The sequence below is a fragment of the Sturnus vulgaris genome, chromosome Z (assembly GCF_052056855.1).
Source record: "Sturnus vulgaris isolate bStuVul1 chromosome Z, bStuVul1.hap1, whole genome shotgun sequence".
Taxonomy (NCBI): domain Eukaryota; kingdom Metazoa; phylum Chordata; class Aves; order Passeriformes; family Sturnidae; genus Sturnus; species Sturnus vulgaris.
In genome coordinates this window covers 81,401,705-81,429,043 of record NC_142283.1, presented here as the reverse complement: position 1 = coordinate 81,429,043, position 27,339 = coordinate 81,401,705, and the positions used below count along the sequence as shown (strand labels likewise).

The 27,339-nt window shown below is 51.6% G+C and overlaps 1 protein-coding gene across 1 annotated transcript in view; it reads right to left on the bottom strand.

Annotated features, from left to right (window-relative positions):
- Positions 1–11,182: 11,182 nt before the first annotated feature.
- Positions 11,183–27,339, bottom strand: part of MAPK4 (mitogen-activated protein kinase 4) — a 53,610-nt gene continuing 37,453 nt past the window's right edge. The window contains exons 4-7 of the mRNA XM_088156055.1: positions 26,499–26,643; positions 22,101–22,262; positions 17,469–17,670; positions 11,183–14,446 (exon numbers count right to left, since the gene is read on the bottom strand). Coding sequence (XP_088012181.1) covers positions 13,759–14,446; positions 17,469–17,670; positions 22,101–22,262; positions 26,499–26,556 — 1,110 coding nt within the window. The 5' untranslated portion in view covers positions 26,557–26,643 and the 3' untranslated portion in view covers positions 11,183–13,758. The remainder of the gene's footprint in view (positions 14,447–17,468; positions 17,671–22,100; positions 22,263–26,498; positions 26,644–27,339) is intronic.

The following is a 27,339-nucleotide window of genomic DNA, read 5'->3' as shown; positions in this document are numbered from 1 at the left end:
TTAACCTTCACGGGCCTGGAGCTGTAAATTCATTTTCTGTGCTTGTTAGCACTGGTGTCGGCCCTGACTCCTCTGTGTCCAGCCAAGGATGGCATTGCCTCAGCAGCGCAAAACGACAATCTCCTACAAATGAGGGGAGAGCTGGTAAGCAGAGTACTGAAAGTGGTTAGTTTTTAAATTCTGCCCTCACTCAGAGTCAGAACTGAGCGCCCGAGAGATGGATTTCTTGCTCGGGCTTGGTTGTTTATTAAATCTTATATAAAGTGCAGAGAGTTTTTTAGCACTTCTAGCTAACAAGCTAAAAGTGAGCGAAAATGGAGCTGAACCGAGCTGGTTACAAGGTCTTTGAAAGCCTAACTATCCAATTAAGGGCTAACATCGATATTATTTATACTTTTGACCCAATAACCAAACTCCTGTGCCCCGCAGTGCAGCACTGACTGTGCAACCAGAAACTACTGCCTGAAATCGTGAAGGAAGAAGACAGAAAGAGACAACACTCAAAATCCTCCATCTTGTCCCATACCTATTATTATATTCTAAAACCCCAAATTCAAAACTTTTCACCATGTGCAATCACACACTTCTATTCTAATTACACACCAGTGACTTTAACTCCATCACTCAAATTTGGAAACCTTCTCCAAGGCCCCGGGTCCAAAGCAGTGTTCTCCTGGGGGTCAGTGCCAGGAAGCACAGAAAGATCCAAACTCCCAGGATTCTGGGATCCAATAGAGCAGTGAGGAGAAATGGCTTTTGCCATTTTTTGGGGTTTTTTTTGAGCCATCATTCCCCTGCTGGGCGGCGCTGAAGGCACAGCAATCCACGGGGCTGTGCTGCACCTGCTGACCCACACTCCCTGTGTGTCCTGCGTGAAATCCTCTGCAGGATTCCATCCTGTGTGAACCGCCAGCCAAACCCTAAAATCCGGCTCCTCCTGCGGGAGAGCGCCGGTATCAACACACACAAACAGGCTGGGAACAGCTGGTCTGGGGTGTAACAGGGTGAGTTTTCACACCTCACACACACACAGAGAAGGGCAGAAATGCGTTTTGTCTGCCTGCAGAACGCACGGGTGGCTGGGCTGGGGCCGTGTCCGATGTCCCCGCCGTCTCTGAGCCGCCCCGACAGGGAGGCAGGAGCCAGGTACAAAAGTTACGAGGAGAGTTTTGGCACCTTCTCAGAAGCTCTTCTGTAGTTTGAATTACAGAGAACCTACCTCAGTCGAGATTCCATCAGCCACGCGGGGAAAGGAAGCCTCCGATTCTCAACAGCTTCACAAACAGGATTTTTTTTTTTCTGGCAGCAAGGAAACCTGAGTCTCTTGAAAACCCAGACCTACTTAGCTAACATGTTTTGTTTGTTTTTTTCCCTCCTGGTTGAAGCCGGAGTTCCAAATAACTATATATTTGTTAGCTATTATCTATTGGCTCTTGCAAATTATCATTAATCTCAACGATTTTTATATAATGCAGTTTGTAACCACTTTTAGCTGCTCTTGATGCAGTATAATTTGTCAGCTTTTTGTGGCCATCCTGGCCCCTGTGTAGCTTGTGTCCTCAGAATGTAATTTATGGATGATATTTTAGTTTGTGGACAGTGTGATAAACATACATTATAGTTTTGGCTTTCGCAAAATATTAAAGTGGATGCTCTGTCTTGTGCACTATAATGTTTTTTATTAAAAAAATAAACTTTTGTTTATAGTATAAACTTTTGCAGAAGTAACTAACTGACAGTAAGGAGAGGAACTCGGACATATTTGTGAAATAGCCAATGCTGGTTTAAAGTACTTGTGGAAATGGTTAAAACCGTTTGTGTGGTCAGATAACATTTAAAGGATGGATGTGAGGAGGACTTTTAACCCTTTGAATATCAATAACTGTCCCTGCTGAAACCACGGAACAGGGCCCTGCTGTGAGGAAGTGATATTCATGATTTCTGCATACAAAAGAAAAAAAAAATAAAAAAAGTCAGGGGTTGAACCAAGCTAAAGAATTCCCAGAACATCTAAACAAATTCAACTAAATGTTTCATCTTTATGTATTTGGCCAATGCAACGGAAAAGTTTATAAGAAGAGTTGTCATGGTTTAATGTGTGCCTCTGGTGATGGCTGCACACCCTGTGCTGTTCTCGTCCCTTTTATCCCTTGCTAAACCTTTAAAAGTTTTAAAGAGTGAGGTGCATTTCTCACACAGCCCCGGAGCAGGACTGCAGTCAGGGGGTGTTTCTGGGTGACTGAGCCCAGGAGAGTCAGCTCATTGCTGCTCCTCAGCTGATGGTGCTTCACTCTTTACTTCTGCCCTCACTCAGAGCCAGGATTAAAAACACGAAGGAAATGGATTTCTTGTTCTGACTTGGTTGTTAATTAAATCTTATTTAAAGTACAGAGAGTTCTCAACCCTTCTAGCCACCAGCTAAAAGTGAGCAAAATGGAGCTGAACCGAGCTGGTTACAAGGTCTTTGAAAGCTAAACAGTCCAATAGAGAACTAACACCTCTATTATTTATACTTTTGACCCAATAACCAAACTCCTGTGCCCCGCAGTGCAGCACTGACTGTGCAACCAGAAACTATTGCCTGAAATCGTGAAGGAAGAAGACAGAAAGAGACAACACTCACAATCCTCCATCTTGTCCCATACCTATTATTATATTCTAAAACCCCAAATTCAAAACTTTTCACCATGTGCAATCACACACTTCTATTCTAATTACACACCAGTGATTTTAACTCCATCACTCAAATTTGGAAACCTTCTCCAAGGCCCCGGGTCCAAAGCAGTGTTCTCCTGGGGGTCAGTGCCAGGAAGCACAGAAAGATCCAAACTCCCAGGATTCTGGGATCCAACACTCAGCCTCCCCACAGCTCCAGAGAACGCTCACAGGAGCAGCAGCTGCACCTGCTGCTTTTGGGATATTCACTTCTTTGGGATATTCATTCACTTTTTTGGGATATTCATTCACTTTTTTGGGATATTCACCCTACACAAGTGCTTACAAAGGCCCCAACAAGGCGTTGCACTTTCTCAGCTGCTGGTGAACTCGTGTGGATGAGACCTGTCATCATCCCTGTCCCAAACACGGGGGGAGATGCCGAGCTCCCAGAGCTTCAGCACCAAGTTTCTGCTCAGAAACATTTCCACTTCTCACCTTCAGCTCCTCCAAGAGATCATTGGTTGCTCTCTGTGAGACCTAAAGCAGCTTGTGGCATAAATTTTTGAGTGTTGTTACACATGATGAGCCTCCTGGGTGTTAAAAGCACTTGGTTGAGCAGGCACACCTGTCAGCTCAGTCCTACCTGGGAGACGAGCGTGGTTCATCCCTTCTGACACCTTTTGTCAAAGCTGGAGGTGGGAACTTTAATTTTTCAGCCCCGCTGGTACAGCCCAGGAGAGCACTGTGGGCTCTGGGGTCTGCAGAAACACCAAAATTCCCTTTTCTGTCCGAACATCTGCTGCCCAAACACCAACCTGGGCAAGCAGAGCGCGCGGCCACACGCCTGCAGGCAACACGGACTCAAATTAACACTGACTTAAATTTAGGCTGGCTTAAATGACTTTGCCGACCTTCCTGGGGACGATGTGCTGAAACAGCGTGGCTGGAGGAAAGCTGCCAGAGGCCGTTCCGCAGGACAAAACACCTCCCTGGCTTTCTCCGCAGGAGCAGGGAGCACTCACCACCCTGCCAACCCGGACCTACCCTGCTCCTGGCAGCTCACACGCATCCCAGCATTTCCCCGTTATTTTTCCCGGCAGGGGGAAAAGCTTGGTGTCGAATCACCCTCGCAAATCCGCGCGTCACCGGGGCTGGGAATGGAAACCTGGTGGAGATTGTAAGGTGGGAGCAGCGGGGTGGCATCACCCCGGGGCTGGTTTGTGGGATCTGGTCCAGGCACTGGATGGGGACAGCGGGAAGCCAAGTTTGGAGAATTTCCCTGCAGAGGGCAGCCTGCCCTTGCCTAAGACAGCTCACGGCCCCAAGAGCTGCACGGCTCTGAACTCGAACGCTTTTAATCAGGAAACGAACTAATCCCACCTGCCAGAGGCTGGGAAAGAGCTGCTTTGGGAGTGCCAGCCCTGGCTTGAGAGGAGCCTGGCTGGAGTTTGGCTTCCAAATATGAGTGATGGAGTTAAATCACGGGTGTGTAATGAATGTGTGCCTCCACAGGGTGATGGGTTTTAAATTTGAGGTTTTTATAGTATAGTAATAGGTATGGGACGAGACGGTGGATTTTGGGAGTTGTTTCTTTCTTTGTTCATCTTTCTTCTTCTTCTTTCTTCTTCATGATTTTCAGGTATAGTCTCTGGTTGGTCAGTCAGTGTCACTCTAGGGGTCATGGAAATCTAGTTATTGGGTCAAAAGTATAAATAATGTAGGTGTTAATTCTCTATGGGGCTGTTTAGCCTTACAAGACCTTGTAGCAGCTGCATCTGTGCCCCTTTTCCCTCACTTTTCGCAGGTAGCTGGTAGTGCTGTCATACTCTCTGTACCTTCTGATAAGACAGAATAAACATCCAAGCCCGGAGCAAACAGATAAGACTGATGACAGCCCCTAATTAAGAGGTGCAGAGCCCCCTCACCGCTGTCACACCCAGCGCTGCCCGGCCCTGGCCAGCTGGGCCAGGAGGTGGCTCCCTGCAGGCTGCCCCTCCTTTGAACGCCCCGACCTCGGTGACCTTCGAAGGCACCTTCCAGCCCAAACCATCCCGTGATCCTGAAAAAGCCTCACAGCTGGAAAAGAGAGCCAGAACCCGCCCCGCTCTTTCCATCAGTCAGCCTCAAAGCAATTTTTTTTTTTTTTTTTTTACAGCTGAGACTGAGCACGCAGAGCTCAGGGAGGAGCAGGCTGCAGTCCCAGAGCAGCCCCAAACGCAGGCTGGGAGCACCAGGGCTGGCTGACAGGAGCTGGGTGTGAAGATCCAGCAGCACAGAGACACCCCACTGCGGGGAATGAATTCCCAAGCAAAGGGTTTTTTTTTTTGTCTACAAGGTGCCCACCCAGTTAATTACGGTTGTCTTAGTATGTTAATGTGTGCCTACCCAGTCAACCATAATTGTTGTGTTTGACTCTTCGTTGTTAATGTTGCATGTCTTTGTAAATTGTTGGTACTCCTGATTGTCTGTCCCTTACCCCGTCCCAAGTAGCTGGCCATAATTGATGTTTGACTATTTGTTGTTAATGTTGTAGGTCTTTGTAAATTGTTAATTTTCTGGCTGTTGTTAATGTTTTCTCTGTAAATTGTTAATGTTCTGGCTGTTGTTCATGTTGTAGGTCTTTGTAAATTGTTCATGTTCTGGTTGTTGTTAATGTTGTCTTTGTAAATTGTTCATTTGCCAGTTGTTGTTAAAGTTGTACATTGTTAATATTCCTGGTTGTTGTTAATGTTGTAGGTCTTTGTAAATTGTTAATATTCTGGTTGTTGTTAATGTTGTAAATTGTTAATATTCCTGGTTGTTGTTAATGTTGTAGGTGTTTGTAAATGGCTCATGTTCCGGTTGTTGTTAATGCTGTACATTGTTGACATTCCTGGTTTTCTGTCCCTCACCGTGTCCCAGCGCTCTCTCACACCCATGCCCATCTCCATTACCCCTCCCAAAACGGCGCCCGGCAAACAGGGGACCAGCAGGTGCTCATGGACACAACGTGGTAATAAACCCCCCTAAAAATAATGAGCCAATATAACATCTACGACTGAAAATGCTACTCCCAGGTCGGGAAAATAGTATAAAAGATGAAACAACTAGAGTTTTGTTTCTTTTTTTTTTGCTTTATCACCAGGACCTAAGAGCATCTGATTGACAGGACACCCCTAGACGAAGAGACACTGTTTTTTTTTTCTGAGGATTCCTGTGAGGACAGGAGCTCCAGCTCTGCCGAGAGACACAGCTGCACATCTCATTCCCCTCATTGTCATCCCTCAGGAGACACAGCTGCACATCTCGTTCTCCTCTGCATCATCCCTGGGGACACACAGCTGCACATCTCATTGTCCTCTGCATCATCCCTGGGGACACACAGCTGCACATCTCATTGTCCTCATTGTCATCCCTGGGGACACACAGCTGCACATCTCATTGTCCTCTGTCTGTGTCATCCCTGGGGACACACAGCTGCACATCTCATTGTCCTCTGTGTCATCCCTGGGGACACACAGCTGCACATCTCATTCTCTGCATCATCCCTGGGGACACACAGCTGCACATCTCATTGTCCTCATTGTCATCCCTGGGGACACACAGCTGCACATCTCATTGTCCTCTGTGTCATCCCTGGGGACACACAGCTGCACATCTCATTCTCCTGTGTCATCCCTGGGGACACACAGCTGCACATCTCATTCTCCTCTGTGTCATCCCTGGGGACACACAGCTGCACATCTCATTGTCCTGTGTCATCCCTGGGGACACACAGCTGCACATCTCATTCTCCTGTGTCATCCCTGGGGACACACAGCTGCACATCTCATTCTCCTCTGTGTCATCCCTGGGGACACACAGCTGCACATCTCATTGTCCTGTGTCATCCCTGGGGACACACAGCTGCACATCTCATTCTCCTGTGTCATCCCTGCGCGACCCCTCGGGCTCGCCACCCGGAGCTGTCCTCAATAAAGGCCTTATAAAGGAGCTGCTCTCCTGGGCCTTTCTTACACACGTGGCCCCTGGGGGAGCGGCTCCGAGGGGCAGAAAGCGCAGGGAACAAACAGCCTGGCCTTTCCTGACACCTCCTGTGCTCCAGGCATGTAACCGGGAGCGACAAAGGACCTGCTGCGGGAACAGGAGCAGCCCCCTTGCCCGGCGCGGGGATGGCAAACAGCTCTGCCCACGTCGGGATCTTCACGAGCCGAGTTCAGCCGGCGTGAAACGTGTGAAACGTGTGAAATGTGTGAAACGTGTGAAATGTGTGAAACGTGTGAAATGTGTGAAATGTGTGAAATGTGTGAAATGTGTGAAATGTCAGCCGGTGCCTCTGGAGCCAAAGGAGGACAGCGGGGCTGCTGGGCACTGCTCTCCAGTGCCTCCCCGGGTAAACACCTCGGTGTGCTGCTCTGCAGAGCCCAGGCTGACATTTCTGCCTGGCCTTTGGTTCCCTGCTTGTCTCTCCACTTGTTTAGCTGTTTATCCATGAGGGATGGCACAGCCTGTCTGAGGATTAAGGGGGGACACACTGAACTGCCGCCCAGCCCTCTGCAGATGCCAGATCTCTGTCCCCACACAGGCCTGGGGGGTGGGAGAGCTCCCCCAGCTCTCAGGAGGCGCTGGGGCACAGCTCTCCTTTATTATTCCAGCATCCTCTTTATAGACACCTTTTTTTGTCCAGCATCTCCTTGATTTATCCAGCATCTCCTTTATATACATCTCCTTGATTTATCCAGCATCTCCTTTGTTTATCCAGCATCTCCTTGATTTACCCAGCACGTCCTTTATACACACCTCCTTTATTTATCCAGCAGACAGCAGGATGAGGTGTACATGGCTCAGAAACAGCACGGGCCGGGCACAGGCAGCGTGGGTCCCTGACTTGCTGCTAATTTTGGGGCAGGAAGACTGATTTCTCTACATCCTTGAGTAGGAAGGGAATGGTGAGCTGTCTGGGCTGTGGGACACAGTGATGCCTTGGGTTTTAGCTTTTATATTTTTCAGACTCTCTGCTGCTCGGTGTGTAACTCTGAGACTTCATGCTAGGTGTTAGTAAGGTATTTAGACAAATCAATTCCTTCCCAGCTGGAGAATCAAGGACAACTGGTGCCCAAAAAGCAGAAACAACAGCCAGGGAAATGGGGCAAGGCAGGGGGCTGAGACTTCATAGCCTGGGGCTGTGGTTGGACAATCGACCCCAGTGTGTAAATGAACCAAAACTTATAAAAGTGTAAAAACTCATGACTGGCATCCATCTGGGATTTGATTTGGGTGTAGCCCCAGCCGGGCTCTTCACTGCCCAAGGTGAATCCTTTCAATAAATACAGATTTTATTCCTCTTGCTCTGTCCAGCCTCTGTTCCAGGCCAGCCTTCCCAGCCATCACCAGGAGCACTCCAGCGAGCTGCCTTGCTTTGCTGCAGTGACAGACACCTGAGCCTGCAGTGAACAAACATCCCATGCCATCTGCTCTGCAGAGAGAGGATTTCCTTCTTCCTTCCTTCCTTCCTTCCTTCCTTCCTTCCTTCCTTCCTTCCTTCCTTCCTTCCTTCCTTCCTTCCTTCCTTCCTTCCTTCCTTCCTTCCTTCCTTCCTTCCTTCCTTCCTTCCTTCCTTCCTTCCTTCCTTCCTTCCTTCCTTCCTTCCTTCCTTCCTTCCTTCCTTCCTTCCTTCCTTCCTTCCTTCCTTCCTTCCTTCCTTCCTTCCTTCCTTCCTTCCTTCCTTCCTTCCTTCCTTCCTTCCTTCCTTCCTTCCTTCCTTCCTTCCTTCCTTCCTTCCTTCCTTCCTTCCTTCCTTCCTTCCTTCCTTCCTTCCTTCCTTCCACAGACGACACTTCCATGGGGCTACTGACGGAAAATCTGGAGGCCGCTCCCATTGGTGTTTGGCTGTTTCCAGGAGGGTTCTCTCTGGTTTTTGGGGCTCCCTGAGCACAGTGGACACACAGCAGCACTACAAGGGTCCCTCTCACCTCGCCCAGCCCCTCTCACAGCCAGCTGTGCCCAAGGATGGGCTCTGGAGCCTGAGGGGACGCTCTCAGGTGAGGCTCTGCCTCTCCCCGTCTGTGGGCACTGAGAGCTGAGAGCTCCTTGGTAGGACACCAGTGCTGCACACCCACACACACCCAGCACATCCAGATCCCACAGACATCCCGGCTACCTGCCCGGGGATGGAACAAATCAGGGGGAGACCTGGAGAAGGAGATGGTTTGTGGGAGCAGGGCTTGGATCCTGTGAGCATTTCACTCGTGATTTTTTGGTTTGTGTTTGCACAGCTTGGATCCTGTGAGCATTTCACTCGTGATTTTTTGGTTTGTGTTTGCACAGCTTGGATCCCGTGAGCATTTCACTCGTGATTTTTTGGTTTGTGTTTGCACAGCTTGGATCCCGTGAACCTTTCACTCAATTTTTCAGAATCAGAGATGTCCTTGTGTATATCCTCTCCAAAGCTTCATAAAAATTCATATAAACTTCTTAAAACTCCTAATCTTTGCTGCAACATTAATGAAAGCAACCATTCAGAGATCTTTTTGTTACACTTCGTTCCACCAAAACCCAAGACCAGGCGGAGTAAGACCCTCTGTGAAAAGGCTGCATTTTAAAAGACAGAATCTTTTGCTTTTAATAAATAAAAACCTACTCTGGATTTAGCAATATGGTTGTTTATAAAGCAGCTTCTCCAGCACCCAGATGGCAGTTTAAAATACCGGGGTGAGCACAGCTCCAGAAAGGGAAGATGCACTTTGAGAGGACTGCATTCACCCGAATGTTGCACTGCTTCAAAATCAAACCCTGCCTTTCAAAATGTCAAAGGCAACAATTCAGCAGCAAACGCCATATGGTGTATTTGTTCCCTTCAGTTCCTCTTAGAACCAGCTGAAAAAGAAAGAACATTTCAGAGCTGAAATGTCTGCATGCCACACTACACTGCAGGCTCCCAAAAACTGTGGATGGTGCCATGGAATTGCTGGAAGGCACGGAATCAATCGCTTGCAGTCCAGCCTCCTAAAGTCCACCTGCAAAATTCACTGTGCTGTGGTTTTACTCTGGGGTCCGGGTGGGATTTGCACAGGGAAAACGTCCCAGGATGTCCCCGAAGCCCCTTTTAAAAGGCAGCCGAATTGGTATTTTTGTCACTGCAATGAAGATCTGGCTAGTGCAGCTCTAACAGCTGCTGGGCCCCAGCACGATCGAAAATAAACTGCAGCAAAAATAGCCACACATTGGTGACTGAGGAAGAACAACCACCGGGGCAGCCACAGAGACACGTGAGGCTTCTTTTTGACATTTAAAGGAGTTTTTAAATCATCTTCCTGATGGATTCCCAGGCTCCAGCTCGTGGCCAGCGGGTGGCTGTGGTGGAAGTGCTGATCCCTGCAAGGAGCCACCAGGAGCAGCTCCCAGAGTCCCAGGGAGGGATTTTTCTGCTCCCTCTGCTGCTCTTTAAGTAAAAACCAAAACAGCTGAGGCCCACATCTCTGAATCCAGGGTATTATAAATGCATATTATGGTATTGGCTTTTTTGCAAATATTAGGGTGGATACTGTATGTGTGGTGTTGAAATGGTTTTTAAGATACCATTTTCTTTAGGAGTAACATAGGCTGATAAAGTGTCTTTGTAGTAAATAAATATATAAATATATATATATATTTATATATATATATAATTTATAAAATATAAATAAATAAATACCTGCTTGGTTGGATAACACCCAGTGAGACACCTGCTACTGATACTCCAGCTACCAGCACCAACTGTCTGCAGAAATTGAAGACCACGGCCCAAATTAAGACTGATAAGAAAAATAAATTAAAACCACAGCCAAGAAACGCACATGCTCTAAAAAGGCAGACCCAAGGTGTGGTCATGTAAAACAGTTTTTGGAATATGGAAAATAGTTTGTAGAAAAGTTTGAAAATGTATGATGGGTCTATGAATATACAAGGGGCTGATGAATTTAAAGGGTGTCTCCAAAACAGCAGGGGTGCTCCTGGCTGAATGCCAAGCACCCAGCCATTATAACCTTTTGCTTTATTGTTTGTCTCTTTTTGTCTTTTATTAAACCTTTTAAAATCCACCAGGAAAGCGAACCTCGTTTTTCACAAGGGTGTGCCCCCATCCCAGGGCCACGTGGCCACCACGCCGTGTCACCACCAGCAGCAGGGCTCCCGTGTCCCTCTCCATTAATGCCTGCTGCAAATCTACTGAAACACCTGATGGGTGATCAGGCACTGGAATGATCCTTCAAACTGCACGGAATGCAGATGATGACAAAGCCCAAATTCCCTCCCCGTGACCCTGAGCGCTCACACAACCTGAACCAAAGGCCAAAACAAAGCTGGGTGAAAAGCAGCCCAACACCAAGGAACCCCAGAATGCAAACATTTATGTGATGCAGGACTTCATGTCCACTCTTCAAGGTCTTTTCCAACCTGGGTGAATTCTATGACTTGCAGAAGAAACCTAGGCACCAGTACTGGAGCAAACACCTCACAATAAAAACAATAATAATTTATAAAATAATTACACACACTGCCACGCAAGGAAGGCTCAGGCCTTACATTTTATTTCTGTAAATGAGAGACAGATCTGGCTTGTGATCAGCTAAGCACACTCAGGTAACAGATTAAAGCCATCCCTCTTATCCCCTTTTCCCAGCATGTGGTGCTGAGGTTTTAGAACAACATTAAATAAGAGCTCACGAAGCGAGATGGAAAATCCCAGTGGTGGCAGCACGCTCCCTTTGCTTGTTGTGGGGCCAGTTCCACACTTCAGCCGTGGGCCCTCAAGACAACACTCGAAAGAAAAACTGTTTTTTTTCGTGGCCATAATAAACAGTCCTGCAGGCCTCTGGAGAAGCAGTACCAGCCCCTGGGAAATGGCTACTGGGTTCAGGGGACGTGGCCACCGTGCCTGGCGTGGTGTGCCCAGGCTGAGTTCTGGCCTCCATCCCCACGGCAGCAAAGGGCCGTTCCCTCTGCCAGGAGAGTTTCCAGAGCCTGCTCTGGCCGTGCTGCTCCCATCCTGTGGCTCGGAGCTGTGACCAGAGCTGGCCCTGGCGCTGCTGCCCACCCCACCATGGGCGCTGCTGTTGGGAGCCCGTGGCTCCTGCTGCCTTCTCCTCCCTTGGCACGCCCTCCCTCGAGCCTGGCAATCCCAAATCCCAAATCCCAAATCCCAAATTCCAAATCCCAAATCCCAAATCCCAAATCCAGCCTCTGCTGGCTGCCCAGCAAGGGCCACGGGCTGCCAGGGCTGCTTGCCCCCCACCACCGTGAAAGTGCTGAGCTTCAGCTGAGGTATATCAATCACCTGAACACACCAGACACCAAACCTCTGTTTCTGCCCTCTAAACCACTCTGGGGGACACCCAAATGCTCAAAGACCAGAGAGAAATGGCTTCGCCTTTCTGAGCCTTCCAAAGGCCTTCTCCTCCCCTGCACCTGGGCTTGCACCTCATCCCACCCCACCCTCACACCTGCTGGCCGGTGGGAGCAGCAGCATTCCCATCAGCCTGGCGTGAGATCTTCACAGTAAGAACGCCCTTTTGGGCTTGTCACTGCAGCTAAACCTGCGCCTGGTCCCAGCAAGAACAGGAACCAGGGCTAACGGAGCGAAGGCTGCTGTCAGTTATCTGAGCCCCACGCGAGCTTTCTTCACACCTCAGAGCATTGAGCGGATTGCTTGTCAAAAGGGTAGAAATAATTCACACAGGAGTAGTTAAATACGGGCCTCGCAGCACGGAACACAGCAGTTTCTCTTTTAGAAGTGTAAGAAGTGCCACTGTGCTGGGCAGCACAGCAGCGGGATGGCGAGGAGAGCAGGGACTGTCTTGTGTGGCACTATTTACACATCTCCCGTTTAGAAAGCTGCCCAGTTGGACTAAATAGAAGTACAGAACATTTCTTCCATATACAAACTCTGGTTAGCGGATTAACTATTAAGGTGCTCAGAAGTGTGGGTGAGAACAGAAGGTACAGCAGATCCGCTGTGTCTTCACCTGCTTACACACAGCTGCCTGCTGACACCAGCAGAGGCTGGGAGCAAAGTTACGAGTCTAACACCACAGGAGCTGCTGCTTCCCTCACGAGGTCTCTGTCAGAAGGAAAACCAGCCGTCCTTCAGTTCCTTTTCCAGGAGGAAAGGACCTCTCCAGGTCCGTGTGTGGCTGCTGGAGCCGGGCAGCGTCGGCGCCGTGGGACACCCAGTCCCCAGCTCTCCCTCCCGCCCAGCCCTGGCCTCAAAGCCGGGCTTTGCTGGTCTGCTGAGCGGCTGTCCGAGGCAGGACTCGCAGCACCAGGGTGCCACGCTGAAATGCATCACATGGGCCCTCCCAAGTGCTTGGAGAGCTCAGATCCCCGTGCATCCCCTGCTGCACCCCGCGCAGCGCAAGGGAAGGATTTGGTGTGGGAAACCACGAACCAGCAAAATGCACTTAAGCAAAAAATTTTGTCTTCTCCTCAGGAAAAGAATAAAGTAAAGAAATCCCCAACGGCCCATACTTTGTAGGTCAAATTTCTTCCCCGTTAACATTCTCAGAGAGTTTTGTTGTTTTTTTTTTTTTTTTTTTTTTGTCTGATGGCCAAAGCCTACCTCTAGTTCCATTCTCTGCTGGCTGACGGCTGGCATCACTTTATTCCATACCTGTACTCACGCAGGTGCCTCAGAGGGGCTCAAAGTCCGGCGTTTTGGGAGCCTGTCCAACCAGGAGGGCATCTGGCCATACCGAAAATGCTAATTTTGTCCTTGTCATTTCAAGTTGCTGGAGAAAAAGAAAGAAGTCGATCTGACTACTGTTTGTAAACCTACCATGTACTGTCATTTTTCCCCTCGTACACTGAAGCTTCAAACAGGTCCCAGAGATCGCAAGGCAAGATTGTTAAGGCAGCGTAAGAAACTCAGTATTTCAGTATTTCGTATTTAAACTCAGTATTTCACCCGCACCTCCCGATCCCCTTAGAAGCGCTTCTAAGGCATCGAAGAGGGGCGTGTGGTTTGTGCTCGCCTTTCCCCGGAAAGGCATTTGGTACAGTGTGAGAAGGGGATGCTCAGCGGCAGAGGGAGCCCCGGGCAGTGAGAGGAGCAGCGAGGAGCAGCGGGGCTGGGCAGGCGCGGGTCCCTCACCACCGCTCCTTCTGGAACACGTCCGCCTGCACCATGTCCCCGGGGTGCTCCGAGATGCACGCCCCGTTGATCTCGTTGAGCTGCTTGTCCGGGAGATCCTCGGGCTTTGTGCAAAGTTTCAGAGCCCTGGAGATGAAGACGTCCAGGTCGAACTCGGGGTCGGTCTCGCCGCTCACCTGGGCGGGCTCCTGGTGCAGGCGGTGAGGGGAGGAGGGCAGGCTCCGCTCCTGCATCTCCGGGAGGGAGCTGGGGCACTCCAGCCCCACCTGCGTGCTCTTCACCCACTGGGCGATCTCCAGAAACAGGTTGGACGGCTCCTCTTCCAGCGACAGCTCAGCTGCGGGCGCTATGGCTGCCCTCTTCCAGTGGGATAAATCCAAGATCAGCTTGGGCTCCGAGTAGTGGTGGGGCTTGCTGTCCCTCCACAGCAGCTTGTCCAGGTAGGAGGGCGATCCCACTTTGTAATCGCACGACTTGCCACAGTCGGCATCGAACACTCGGTCCATGGACGAGTGGGACAGCTCCAGGAACCGCTCCGAGCTGCTCTGCGAGTATTTCCGCGGGTCCACCTGCGCCTCCTCGGCGGCGGACTCGGACCCTGCGCGGGGGTCGCGCTGCACCTCGTCCATCTCGTGGTGCTTGTCGTGCCTCCAGTCCAGGTCGGACGAGAGGCTGATGTGGTACCTGCCAGAGACACGCGGCTGTTAGACACGGCTGGAGAGGGCAACGAGCCTGACACAGCTCTGTCCCAGTTCTGCCCAGTTCTGCCCCACAGCTCTGTCCCAGCCCTACCCCACAGCTCTGCCCCAGCCCTGCCCCACAGCTCTGCCCCACAGCTCTGCCCCAGCCCTACCCCATCTCTGCCCCAGCTCTGTCCCAGTCCTGTCCCACCTCTGTCCACAGCTCTGTCCCAGCCCTGTCCCACAGCTCTGCCCCACAGCTCTGCCCCAGCTCTGTCCCAGCCCTGTCCCAACTCTGTCCCAGTTCTGCCCCATCTCTCCCCCAGCCCTGCCCCAGCTCTTCCCCAGTCCTGCCCCAGCCCTGTCCCTTGGATGGGCTGTGATTTGCTTATCCCAGCCCTCCTGGAGAGATATCCCTTATCTGGGCTCGTCTCCCTTGCTGAGCCATCCCAAGGGTTTCAGTGACCCCACCACGCCTCAGTGCCCGTGCTGATCTTTAATAACCCATTGGTCTTTCCCCTTGGTACCATTGCTTTCCCCATAAAAACCCAGCGATCCCCCAGTTCAGGGGGGAGCTGCCATTCCCGGCTCCCTTCACAGAGCTGCTGGATAATAAAGGAACCTCTGTGGAATTTGCCATACGATGCTCCTGGGACAGCCTCGCAAGCAGAGCTGGAATCACAGAGCTGAAATCACTGATCAGAGCTGATCACTTGTGGCCACTGGTCACCTTGCTGAGGCTTCTCCAGCGGCTAGGAGACCTGCCAGGGACCTCTAGAAGGCAGTCCCTTGTGGGACTCTCTTTCTGGGAAGGTTGTGGCTTTCTGGCTCGGATCATCAGACCTGCAGGGACCCCCCATAGCCACCACACGTGGGCACCAGGCTCTGGTGGCCCAAACCAGCGCCTGCACTGCTCCTGCAGGCTTTGCCTCCCGCTGGATGATTTAACATCTTGCTGGCAGCAGAGATAACCCTCTTGTGTGTTAAAATGTCAGGGGGTGAATAATTTATCCAGAGCTGGGCATGCAGGAATAAAAGCCCAACAACCAAACCAAGCGTCCCCTTCCTTCAGACGTCCATCACCTCCCCTCCACTTGGGACTAGAACATGATTGAAAACATTAATACCAGATCTGCCCCTCATCCCACAGACAGGCACCACGGCGTGAGTCCTTCCTGCTTGGTGACCAAACGGGAAAAGACATCACCTTAAAGCCCCACTGAGACTGGGCAGCACCAGTTTGCTCTGATGCCAAGGACCAAGAGCATTCCTGAAGGGTCACCTTGCCGAGGGACAGCTTCTCAAGCCAGCTGAGTTCCTTACTTGCCATCACCTGGCAGTACCCAAGTGACAATACACGGTTCCCCCAGTGACACCTGATTTACTGGTTCCTAGCTCAGCTCCTTTAAAATGCATTATCCCAGGTGTTGGATCCCAGAATCCTGGGAGTTTGGATCTTTCTGTGCTTCCTGGCACTGACCCCCAGGAGAACACTGCTTTGGACCCGGGGCCTTGGAGAAGGTTTCCAAATTTGAGTGATGGAGTTAAAATCACTGGTGTGTAATTAGAATAGAAGTGTGTGATTGCACATGGTGAAAGGGTTTGAATTTGGGGTCTTAGAATATAATAATAGGTATGGGACAAGATGGAGGATTTTGAGTGTTGTCTCTTTCTGTCTTCTTCCTTCACGATTTCAGGCAATAGTTTCTGGTTGCACAGTCAGTGCTGCACTGCGGGGCACAGGAGTTTGGTTATTGGGTCAAAAGTATAAATAATAGAGGTGTTAGTTCTCTATTGGACTGTTTAGCTTTCAAAGACCTTGTAACCAGCTCGGTTCAGCTCCATTTTGCTCACTTTTAGCTGGTGGCTAGAAGTGTTGCAGAACTCTCTGTACTTTAAATAAAATAAATAAATAAATAAAATAAAATAAAACCGAGCCCAAACACGAGAAAATCCATCTCCATCGTGTTTTTAATCCTGACTCTGCGTGAAGACAGAAGAAAATTAAGACAAGCCACTAATTAAGTGGTGCAGATACCACCTTTACACCCAGGCACTGGGGCTTTGTCACTGCAATAAACTCCTCCTCGGGTGTCCCACGACACACAGCCAAAATCATCTCCTGTCCCCAAAACACCTGGCTGGTGCTGCAGGATCCACAGCCTTGATTCAGCTGTCCCCAAAGTCATCTCCTGTCTCCTAGAACGTGAGGGAACTCAGCTCAAGGCTTTGAGCTGTCCTAAACTTCCAACACGGCTGTCAGCAAACCATTCAAAGGCTAACACAATTCAGGATTTTCTACAAGGCCCCCAGGTCTGTGGCCTCTGGGGCTTATGCACCGTGAAAAGTGATGAATATAGCACTCCAAACCAGGCCCTGTCCCCAAAAGGTACACGGATTTCAGTATTTTGTAACCCATATTATGGGACAGAGGGAAGGGCTGCAGAGCCCCTTAAACCCAAATGAAGACAACCCAGGCCGTGAATAAAACCAGGAGCAGAAAGGTGCTTGGTAGCTGGGAGGTGCAGGCTCAGCTTCTGGTCCCTGTGGAATCCAATGCTTATTTGTCCCGGGTTAGGGCAAATTTGGGAGGAAACTTCTGAATGGGGTCCCTCTAGGAAACGGATTTAAGCAGCTCCTTCCCTTACTGGTGTGGGGAAATATTTTCTCAGAGAGAAGTGGAAAAAAACCTGTTTATTTAGCAGGGAAAGCACTTTCCAGCACAAAAATGAACAATGCTAAGCAGCAAAACCTCTTGCTGTTCCAAAGAGATGACAAATGTAGAAGAGTCCCTTTCGTGGGTTGCAGCCTGGCTCTCTCAGTCTGTTATTAGCCCATGGCGAGCCTCTGGGAGGCTTCAGCAAGACACCAGCTTGGGCTGGAATCACAACATGGCATAAAGAAGGAGGAGCAGGCGGGGTGGAATCCAGCCAAGAGACTTACCTGAAGCTTACCTAAACGCTGCCTAAAGCATGCCAGGCAGGCTCTGCTCCCCAGCCCAGCCCAGCCCAGCCCTGGCACCGTACCTGTCCCAGGTGGACATCTGGCTCTGGTTGGCCTCCATCAGCAGGATGTCATCGATCTCGTCCTCGATGCGGAACGGGTGCTGGGACACGGGCTCGTCCTCGGGGCACGAGTAGGGGCTCATGTAGGGGTGCTGCAGGCCCATCTCGGCTGTCAGGCGATCCATGGGGTTAAACGTCAGGATCTTCTCCAGAAAATCAATGGCTGCCAGGCAGAGACACACAGGCTCGCTAATTCCTCAAAAACAGGAACGGCTTCCTTGCCACGGAGAGCCTCGTGGAGACCTCAAAACAACCCCTCTGAATCACAGGATCACGGGATCATGGGATCACGGGATCACAGGATCATGGGATCATGGGATCACAGGATCTCAGGACCACAGGATCACAAGATCACGGGATCACAGGATCTCACGACTATAGGATCACAGGATCACGGGATCACAGGATCACGGGATCACGGGATCACAGGATCACGAGATCACAGGATCACGGGATCACGGGATCACGGGATCACAGGATCACGAGATCACAGGATAACGAGATCACATGATCACTGGATCATGGGAATCACAGGCTCATGGGATCTCAGGATCACAGAATTACAGGATCACAGGATCTCAGAATCACAGGATCTCAGGATCACAGAATCTCAGGATCACAGAATCTCAGGATCGTGGGATCACATGATCTCAGGACCATAGGATCATAGGATCACAGAATCACAGGATCATGGGATCATGGGATCACAGGCTCTCAGGATCACAGAATCTCAGGATCGTGGGATCACAGGCTCTCAGGATCGTGGGATCACAGGATCTCAGGATCACAGGATCATGAGATCACATGATCACTGGATCATGGGAATCACAGGATCATGGGATCTCAGGATCACAGAATTACAGGATCACAGGATCATGGGATCACAGAATCACTAGATCATGGGATCACAGGATCATGGGATCTCAGGATCACAGGATCTCAGGACCATAGGATCACAGGATCTCAGAATCACAGGATCTCAGGATCACAGAATCTCAGGATCGCGGGATCACAGGATCTCAGGACCATAGGATCATAGGATCACAGAATCACAGGATCATGGGATCACGGGATCACAGGCTCTCAGGATCACAGAATCTCAGGATCGCAGGATCACAGGATCTCAGGATCACAGGATCATGGGATCTCAGGATCACAGGATCACAGAATCACTGGGTTGGAAGAGACCTTCAAGATCATCGAGTCCAACCCAGCCCTAACACCTCAACTAAACCATGGCACCCAGTGCCACATCCAGGCTTTTTTTAAACACATCCAGGGATGGTGACTCCACCACCTCCCCGGGCAGACCATTCCAGTGCTTTATCGCCCTTTCTGTAAAAAACTTGTTCCCTAACACCAAACCTCTATTTTCCTTGGAGCAGATTAAGACTGTACCTTCTCGTTCTGTCAGTGCTGGAGAAAGAGACCAACCCCACCTGACACAGCCACCTTTCAGGGGGTTGTAGAGAGTGATGAGGTCACCTCTGAGCCTCCTCTTCCCCAGGCTGTACAACCCCAGCTCCTTCAGCTGTTCCTCACAGGGTTTGTGTTCCAAGCCCCTCCCCAGCCTTGTCCCTTTCTCTGGACACGCTCCAGCCCCTCATGTCCTTCCTAAACTGAGGGGCCCAGAACTGGACACAGCACTCCAGGTGTGACCTCACCTGGGCCAGGCACAGGGGAAGAGTCACTGTCCTGCTCCTGCTGCACACACCATTCCTGACACAGGCCAGGAAATAAGGAATGAGTTAAAGCCCACACGCCAGATGCACCTGAACAGGCATTTCTGTGATTGCTGCATTCCCCTCAGGGAGCTGTGAGCGTGCAGGGGAGCAATCCTGCAGCCCTCAGGTGCCACCTCCTGCAGCGCAGCAGGGCTGTGAGAGCATCCTCACACCTGTGCAGGACAGCACACCTGTGTCACACCCAGGGCTATGGTCCCCAGGGCCAATGGCTGTGAGAGCATCCTCACACCTGTGCAGGACAGCACACCTGTGTCACACCCAGGGCTATGAAATTTTTTTACCCATTAATATTTGCAGAATTCTGAGTGTCTAAAATCCTTTTAGAAAGACTGTGGTGTGTGAACTCTTCCTATGACGACAGGAGATTTAAGTGCAGTTAAATGTAAACATAGAGGGTTTGCTGTGATTACTTTGATGACTACTTTAACTGAGGTTATGTGAAAAGGTAAAATCACGTCTCTGAAGTCGTTGCTTATCCAGTTGATTATGGGGAACTCCCTCTGAGTTCAGGCAATAAAAATAGGAATAATGCCTTCAGATACTGCTTCGTATTGAAACCTTCAGGAACATCCCCGTTAAAAGTGTAACTGTGCAAAGGCGACAGTTTCTGCAGAAATTTCTCAGTCTCTGTCCCATTTCTCAGCAGAAAGGACAGCCACACGTGCTGCCCCAGTGCTTAAACATGAACCCATTTCCGACTGTCTCCCACGAGATCACCTCATCACTCGGACTAATTAAGCAGGAAGGAATCAATAGCTCCATAAGGTCACCGACTGTGGGCAGGGAGCGCGGCGGAACAACGCATTACAGTTAAATATTGTGATGTACCACGGGTCAGAGAGGCAGGAAAACGACAGTGAATTATGTCAGTGACCTTTCTTCCTGCAGCCAAGGCAGGGAATAAATCTGCTCCTGCTTGCTGGAGGCTGACACGGCCCCTGGCTACCCCGAGCCCATGGATATCGTGGTGCCAAGACCAGCACTTACAATGGAGAGTCACAGCAGCAGAGCTAAGCTGAGCCTGGTCTTGACATCTTCCCAAAAGATATGGCCAGGTCCAGTCTGACCCTCGGCCGGAGCTCAGGAGAGCACCTGGTCAGGGTTCCTGTCTGTCACAGCCACCTCACGGAGCCGTGGTGTTTGTGAAGGAGAAGCCCGTGCCTTGCTGTGCTGCACAGCTGAAGCGCAGCACGGGAACCAACTGGGCTTGAAACGAGCCCCTGGGCTGGAGCCTCGCCCACAGCTCACGTGGGAAGCCAGAGACAGACCCTCAAAGGGCCTTGGAAGAGTATTGCAGCTCCCTCAGGAGCTGCCTGAGAGCAAGCTGCAGCAGGTGAGCGCTGTCCTGCAGCAGGGCCCGGGGACAGGTGAGGGGACAGCAGTGGGGATGTCTGAGCTGCAGCTGGGAGCACCTGCTCGTCTGAGGCTGCAACACAGGATGTAACCAAAAGCATGTACACTCTGGCCATATGGAGCAGTGATCCTTACCTCTGTGGGAGATATCCTCTGCTAATGGAACACCTGTTAAACCAGGTGAGGCTTTTATCTTTATCTTTTCCACAGCCCATCCTCCCTCCAGGAGATATCTCCTGTTAATGGGCCATGGAGTCCCAGGGCACGGCTGATAAAATTCCATCATCCCATTGGGTCCCACTTCATCACTGATAAAATTCCATCATCCCATTGGGTCCCAGGGCACGGCTGATAAAATTCCATCATCCCATTGGGCCCCACTGAATGGCTGATAAAATTCCAACATCCCATTGAGTCCCACTGAATGGCTGATAAAATTCCATCATCCCATTGGGTCCCAGTGCATGGCTGATAAAATTCCATCATCCCATTGGGTCCCAGGGCACGGCTGATAAAATTCCATCATCCCATTGGGTCCCAGGGCATGGCTGATAAAATTCCATCATCCCATTGGGTCCCAGGGCACGGCTGATAAAATTCCATCATCCCATTGGGTCCCAGGGCACGGCTGATAAAATTCCATCATCCCATTGGGTCCCAGGGCACGGCTGATAAAATTCCATCATCCCATTGGGTCCCAGGGCATGGCTGATAAAATTCCATCATCCCATTGAGTCCCACTGCATGACTGATAAAATTCCATCATCCCATTGGGTCCCACTGAATGGCTGATAAAATTCCATCATCCCATTGGGTCCCACTGAATGGCTGATAAAATTCCATCACCCCATTGGGTCCCAGTGCATGGCTGATAAAATTCCATCATCCCACTGGGAGATGCTCCAGCCAGGGGGAGGAGCCAAGCCTTTCCTACCTAGATAAAAACTGAGATTTGGAACAGCAGAGCAGCCTTTTCCCCCTGGATCCCAGAGGAAAACCAGAGCCTTGTACATCATCCCTGCAGCTTTGGAGGAAAACTGCACCTTGTGCAGGAGCCCTGCTCCAGCAGAACCACATCTGTCACTGCAGGAGGATGCAGCCACCATGGAATGGGACTGCACCAACCCTGACTGACTGACGGGGGCAGCTTTGGGTTTGTTCTCTGGGATTCTGGATTTCTATTTTAATTTTCCTAGTAAAGAACTGCTATTCCTATTCCCATTTATTTGCCTGAGAGCTCCTTAATTTCAAAAATCATAACAATTTGGAGGGAGGGGGTTTCCATTCTCCATTCCAAAGAGAGGCTCCTGCCTTTCTTAGCAGACACCTGTCTTTCAAACCAAGACACTGCTTCACCCCCCCAGGGATCTGCAGCCCCTCCCGCAGCCCTCAGGCCCTTGGCCTTGCAGGACAGCTCCTGTGACACTCCAAGGAAACAGCTCTGAGCACGCAGTAGCCAGGAGAAGCCCCCCCAAGCCAGTGGCCACCAGGGTACCTTCGCTGTCCACCTCGGGCAGCAGCTTGCGCAGTGGCTTCCGCACCTCCCACGTGCTGTTGATGAACATGGGCATCACCTTCAGCAGCTCCTCTTTGTCCTCCTGGTGGATGACAGGGATGGTCTCCAGGATCAGCTGCATCTGCTCCAGCTCGTGGCCCCCTGATGGGAAGATGGCAGGTGAGACACAGGTTAAACTGGGGCGGGTGTGGGGTGTTGTGGGATCCAGGGGTCCCCAAGCTCCATCTTTAGGGGAATGCAGGTGCCCAACCCCTGGAGCAAAGGTGTTTTCTGACCAGCTCCCAGGCACCAGGTCGTGTCTGTGCTGGTGACAATCCCACAGCTCCTGTGTGCCATTACATGTTTGTAATCCTTCTTGTTCAGGACATATTTATCCATGGAACCCAAACTCCTGGTCAGGAGAGGAGAGGAGAGGAGAGGAGAGGAGAGGAGAGGAGAGGAGAGGAGAGGAGAGGAGAGGAGAGGAGAGGAGAGGAGAGGAGAGGAGAGGAGAGGAGAGGAGAGGAGAGGAGAGGAGAGGAGAGGAGAGGAGAGGAGAGGAGAGGAGAGGAGAGGAGAGGAGAGGAGAGGAGAGGAGAGGAGAGGAGAGGAGAGGAGAGGAGAGGAGAGGAGAGGAGAGGAGAGGAGAGGAGAGGAGAGGAGAGGAGAGGAGAGGAGAGGAGAGGAGAGACAAGCAGAACACCTCGTTAATGAGCACTAATCCCTTTTTTCAGCATCTCCTGGGCGTGACCAAGAGCTCCATGGTGGATTCCAGCCTCCCACTGTGCCGAGAGGAGCCTGGCAGGAACACGGGGTGGCACCATTGATTTTCTGTCTGCCAGGAGGGCTGCTTAGAAACGCTCTGTCCTTAGAGGCAGGACCAGCCATTGGGGCAGGGAGTGGCCTGGGGCAGCCAAAACAACGGGGATTTTTGGGCTACCAAGCCCCTGCTGTCCCAGTCAGGATTTTGGGCTGCTCCAATGGCGAGCAGACCCACGACAACAAGAGCCAACCTCACTTATGGCCCAGCACTTCTGACCAGCACAGGGGAGGCCACCTCACAGGAGATGGAGACCCCGTGCTCTGAGGCAACCTTGTTCCTGTGGAGATCCCTGGGGCTGCCCTCCACAGCCCTGAGCTCCCTGGGGAGATTTTCCAGACTCACGCCCATGGAGCCCCCTTGGACAAAGGTAGGGACAACCATCCACGTTGGGAAACTCTTCCCCCACCCTGGCCTCGCCACTCCAGCAAGGTTTGGCCGCTTTCACCCCATGCAGGTGAGCAGAGTTGTTGTTGGTGACACATTGGGCAGGTCAGGGCAGAGTTCAGCGAGCCCAGACAGCCCCAAGGCAACGGTGACACGAGCCCAGCTGGCCACCTCTGCACACATCCACTCAGATCAACACCCCGGGAGAGGATAAAGCGACAGGGAAAGCAGAGAAGACAAAGGGAGGGACGCCCCTCCCATATCAATCCCGGGCGAATTAATTCACTTCCCTACAGAAAAAAACTAATTTTAGGTCGCTCAGAGGTTCACAGCGTGACTCCAGGGGAAACGAAAGGTATCTGCCAGGAAATGAACACCTTGTTAGGCAGGCTAATTCCCAAGCTGCGATCAAAATTACAGGGTGATAAAAGTCAGCGAGGCTTTGTGTCTTTCCTCTCGGTGCAGCCCCAGCCACTGCTCACTGAAGATACCTGGCAGCCAAAAGACTCCGTGTTTAGGCACACAAAGAAGCTGCTAATGCTGGAAGCCTTGAATTATGGCTCTCAAGAAACCCCGTTCCCTTCCATTATCCTCTATTATGGAATTCCCAGGGACCTTTTTCTGAAGGTATTAACTCCTGGAAAGGAAAACATGAACCACAGACAGAATAAATGCAGCGTGCTGTTGTTACCCAGGGAGAGAACGAGGAGCTCTGCACCTGGAAAAGAGAACCTTCTCCAGGCTTCCAGCCAAGCCCCAGGGAAGCACCCAAGCCCTGGGAGAAAGCTCTGATCCCATCAGGAAAAAAGCAAAAAAAAAAAAAAAAAATAGAATAGCCCCTGTGCCGTCTCCTAACTGTTGGTCCCAGGCACAGCCCCACTGGGGAACCCCATGGAGATCTGCAAGGTCGGATTTTTTTCTCCTTTTTACTCCTTTTCCCCCATCTACTCCTGCTTTTAGTGGAAAAGACACTGGAGGGAGCTGTAGCTGCTCAGCCACGGACACTCTTCCCTGTTTTCCGCGCTGCTGCTGCTGCTGGGGAGCTCTCCAGAGCTCTGCAAGCTGCTCAAGATGAGACCTTTGGGACAGCCAGGCTCGCTGTGGGCTCCCAGGGCTCTGCCAACCCCAAAACGGCTCCCAAACCCCCGCAGCACCCGGGGAAGGGGCTCGGGGAGGGGCTGGGGTCCATTCCCTCTGCACGTCCAATAATTCCCGTGGGAGAATGGAAGCAAGTGAGAGACATCGACTCCAAATAACCAACCACCTTAAGTGACCTGCGCTGCTGCAGCACCCCGGACAGACCACCGAGTTAATTAATTACTCTGATTTATGCCGAGCACTCAGTCCAAACTGCGCCCAAGGAACCGTTTATGCAGGGCAGGGCGCCTGCTGCAGGTTGGCAGCTCTGTCTGACCTGCCCTGCTGCTGTTTGCCCCGGCGCTCTGTGGAACCCCCGTCCTGCAGGGAGGGAGGCTGCAGCTGCCTGGGGCTGAGCTCCTCCTCCCCCAGAGGAGCAATGGTGAATCCAGGCTGCTGTGCAGGTGTTTGTGGGTTTTAGCTGCTCTGAGGGGCTGGGATTTATTCTCTCCTCCGGAGAGCAGCAGATTAAAGACACCACGGGCATCCTGCCTGCTGCCAGGCTGCCACCCTGGCCCCTGCTCCTGGCTGGCACAGGGGGAGGCCAGAAAAAAGGGGCAGGGGGCCAGAACCTCCCATGACAATGAAATGTTTTCAAAGCCGCCCAAAAGGAGTTGATATTCTGAGTCTGGTTTTGAGGGCCACCTGCTGACCCAGCATGCTGGCAGCACCTGGGGAGCGATGAGGTGATTTCACTGGGCTGCAAGGCAGAGAACAAGGGATGCTCGCAGCAAGTGCCAGCCTGGGTGTGCCAAATCCCACCTCGGATCTCCACCTGCTCTGGGCTCTCAGGAACCAGCCTGGGGAGGCTCCGGGGTGGCTGCTCTGGGGCATCTCACCCAGGTAGAGGATGGATAAATCCCATCCTGGGGCCACCTCTGCCTGTGCCTTACCATGAAATGAGCTTAAAGCACCACCTCGGATACCTCAGTGCTGTCAGCCAGCATTACTTACACCGTGAGATCCACAAAAAGAAAAAAAAAAAACCCAAAGCTGGGGCTGAGAGAGGGGCTTGAAAAGCCAGGAGTGCTTGGGTGCTGGGATGGGATAGCCACGGAGGGACCTCGACAAGCAGCTCGTGTTTTCCTGTGAGGAATAAATGCGGGGGAACAGAGACTGCAGCATCCCCCAGCAAGGTCAGACAATGCCCTGCACCCACAAGGACCAGTGTCACCTGGAGATGTCCCTGCTCCTAGAATATACCCCAAGGAAACACCGGGAGCACACAGGTTAAATGCACAATTTTCAAAGCTAAAACCCCTGGACTGGAAACTTTTGGTGAAACTGAGGGCAAAAAGAAGGAAGGAAAGGGAGGCAATTTTAATGAGCTCTTCATAACGGTACTGACTGCTCACTTTTTAGCTTTCACAAAAGAAATGTGGAAGCTGCAAGCAGGAGAGGGGAGGCAGCAGCAGAGCAGCTGCAGCCAAGCCTGTGGAGCTCTGGGTTAGGGTGATATCTGTGAAGGAAACATCCTCCTGCATTATTAAGGGGCCTGATTATTTATTTACACAACTCTGCAGACTGCTGCTCACAAAAGGCGTCGAGCCTCGTCACTCAGGGCACTGGCAGGCCATGGAGAGACATCCCGGGAGGAATTCTGCTGCACACCTGGGACAGGGAGGGGAGCAGCTCCTGCAGCAGGCAGAGGGCAGCTGCTCCGTCCCTCCGTGTGCCAGCTCGGGCAGCACAGCTTTGCTCCTGGGAATCTATTAAATACCTATTTTCTTGTCAAGAACGTCAGAGCTGCACTGGTAACTCCTCGCCGTGCTTTTGGTGTCTTCTTTTCCTGCGCTTCACCTTTACAGCTGCAATTCCTGCTTACAGGTAAATCCTAAAAACGGGTGGTGGCATTCAAATGTGTTCCCTCAAAGAACAGAAACAGCTCAAAGACACCAGCGAGGATCCAAACCCACGGCATAGAGTACAAACCTCCTGGAACAGGGCGCCGTCATCTCCCCTCCTCATACGGGGGAATTCTGCTGGGCTGGAAAGCCTCGGAATTGGGTAGCAAGGAAGGAAAAAAAGCGAATGAACAGGAGACAGAAACCTACCAGCAAAGAGCATCCTGCCGGTGAGCATCTCTGCCAGGATGCAGCCAGCTGCCCACATGTCGATGGCTTTGGTGTAGTTGTTGGGCGACAGGAGGAGACGGGGGGAGCGGTACCACTTGGTCACCAAACCTTCAGAGAGGTAACCCTGGGGGAGCAGAGAGAAAGAGACAGGGGTCAGGGAGGAGAAAAAACCAGGGATCCTGCACCCTGAGCAGAGAGAGGGGTCAGGGAGGGGAAAACAGCAGAGATCCTGCACCCTGAGCAGAGAGAGGGGTCAGGGAGGGGAAAACAGCAGAGATCCTGAACCCTGAGCAGAGATGGCTCAGGATGGGGGGAGCACAGCTCCTCCACCCGTCCCTGGTCACTCGTCCTGCGGCCCCAGCGCCGGACACCGCTGGACATCCAGCCCCCCACGCCTGTGTGCTCCCGTGGCCGGCTGGGGCTGTCAGGGGTGACCTGGGGTGCCCCAGTGGGGACAGAGGGACGCCAGTGCTGCACCAGGACAGGCGGGGGCTGTTTGCCACCGCGGTGCTGCAGCCTCTCCTGCGAAGGACAGATGGCTTCGGTGGCACAGATCTGCGGGTCACACCTGCCTGGGGCATTCCAGGTCGCCTCCGCACGACTTGGGTGTGTCCTACAGATCCCAATGGCCCTTCATGTGAGACGTTATCCGGGAAAACAATAGGGTTAGGGAGGACCAGCAGGAAAGCCTCCTGTGTCAGCGGCTGTCTGCATGGGGAACAGAGCTGCCAAGGGCTGTCAGCCAAGACTCCTGAAAACAGGATGCCATGGCATAAGTGGGAAAGCCCTTCTGGGGAATACCTAGCTGATGCAGGGATGG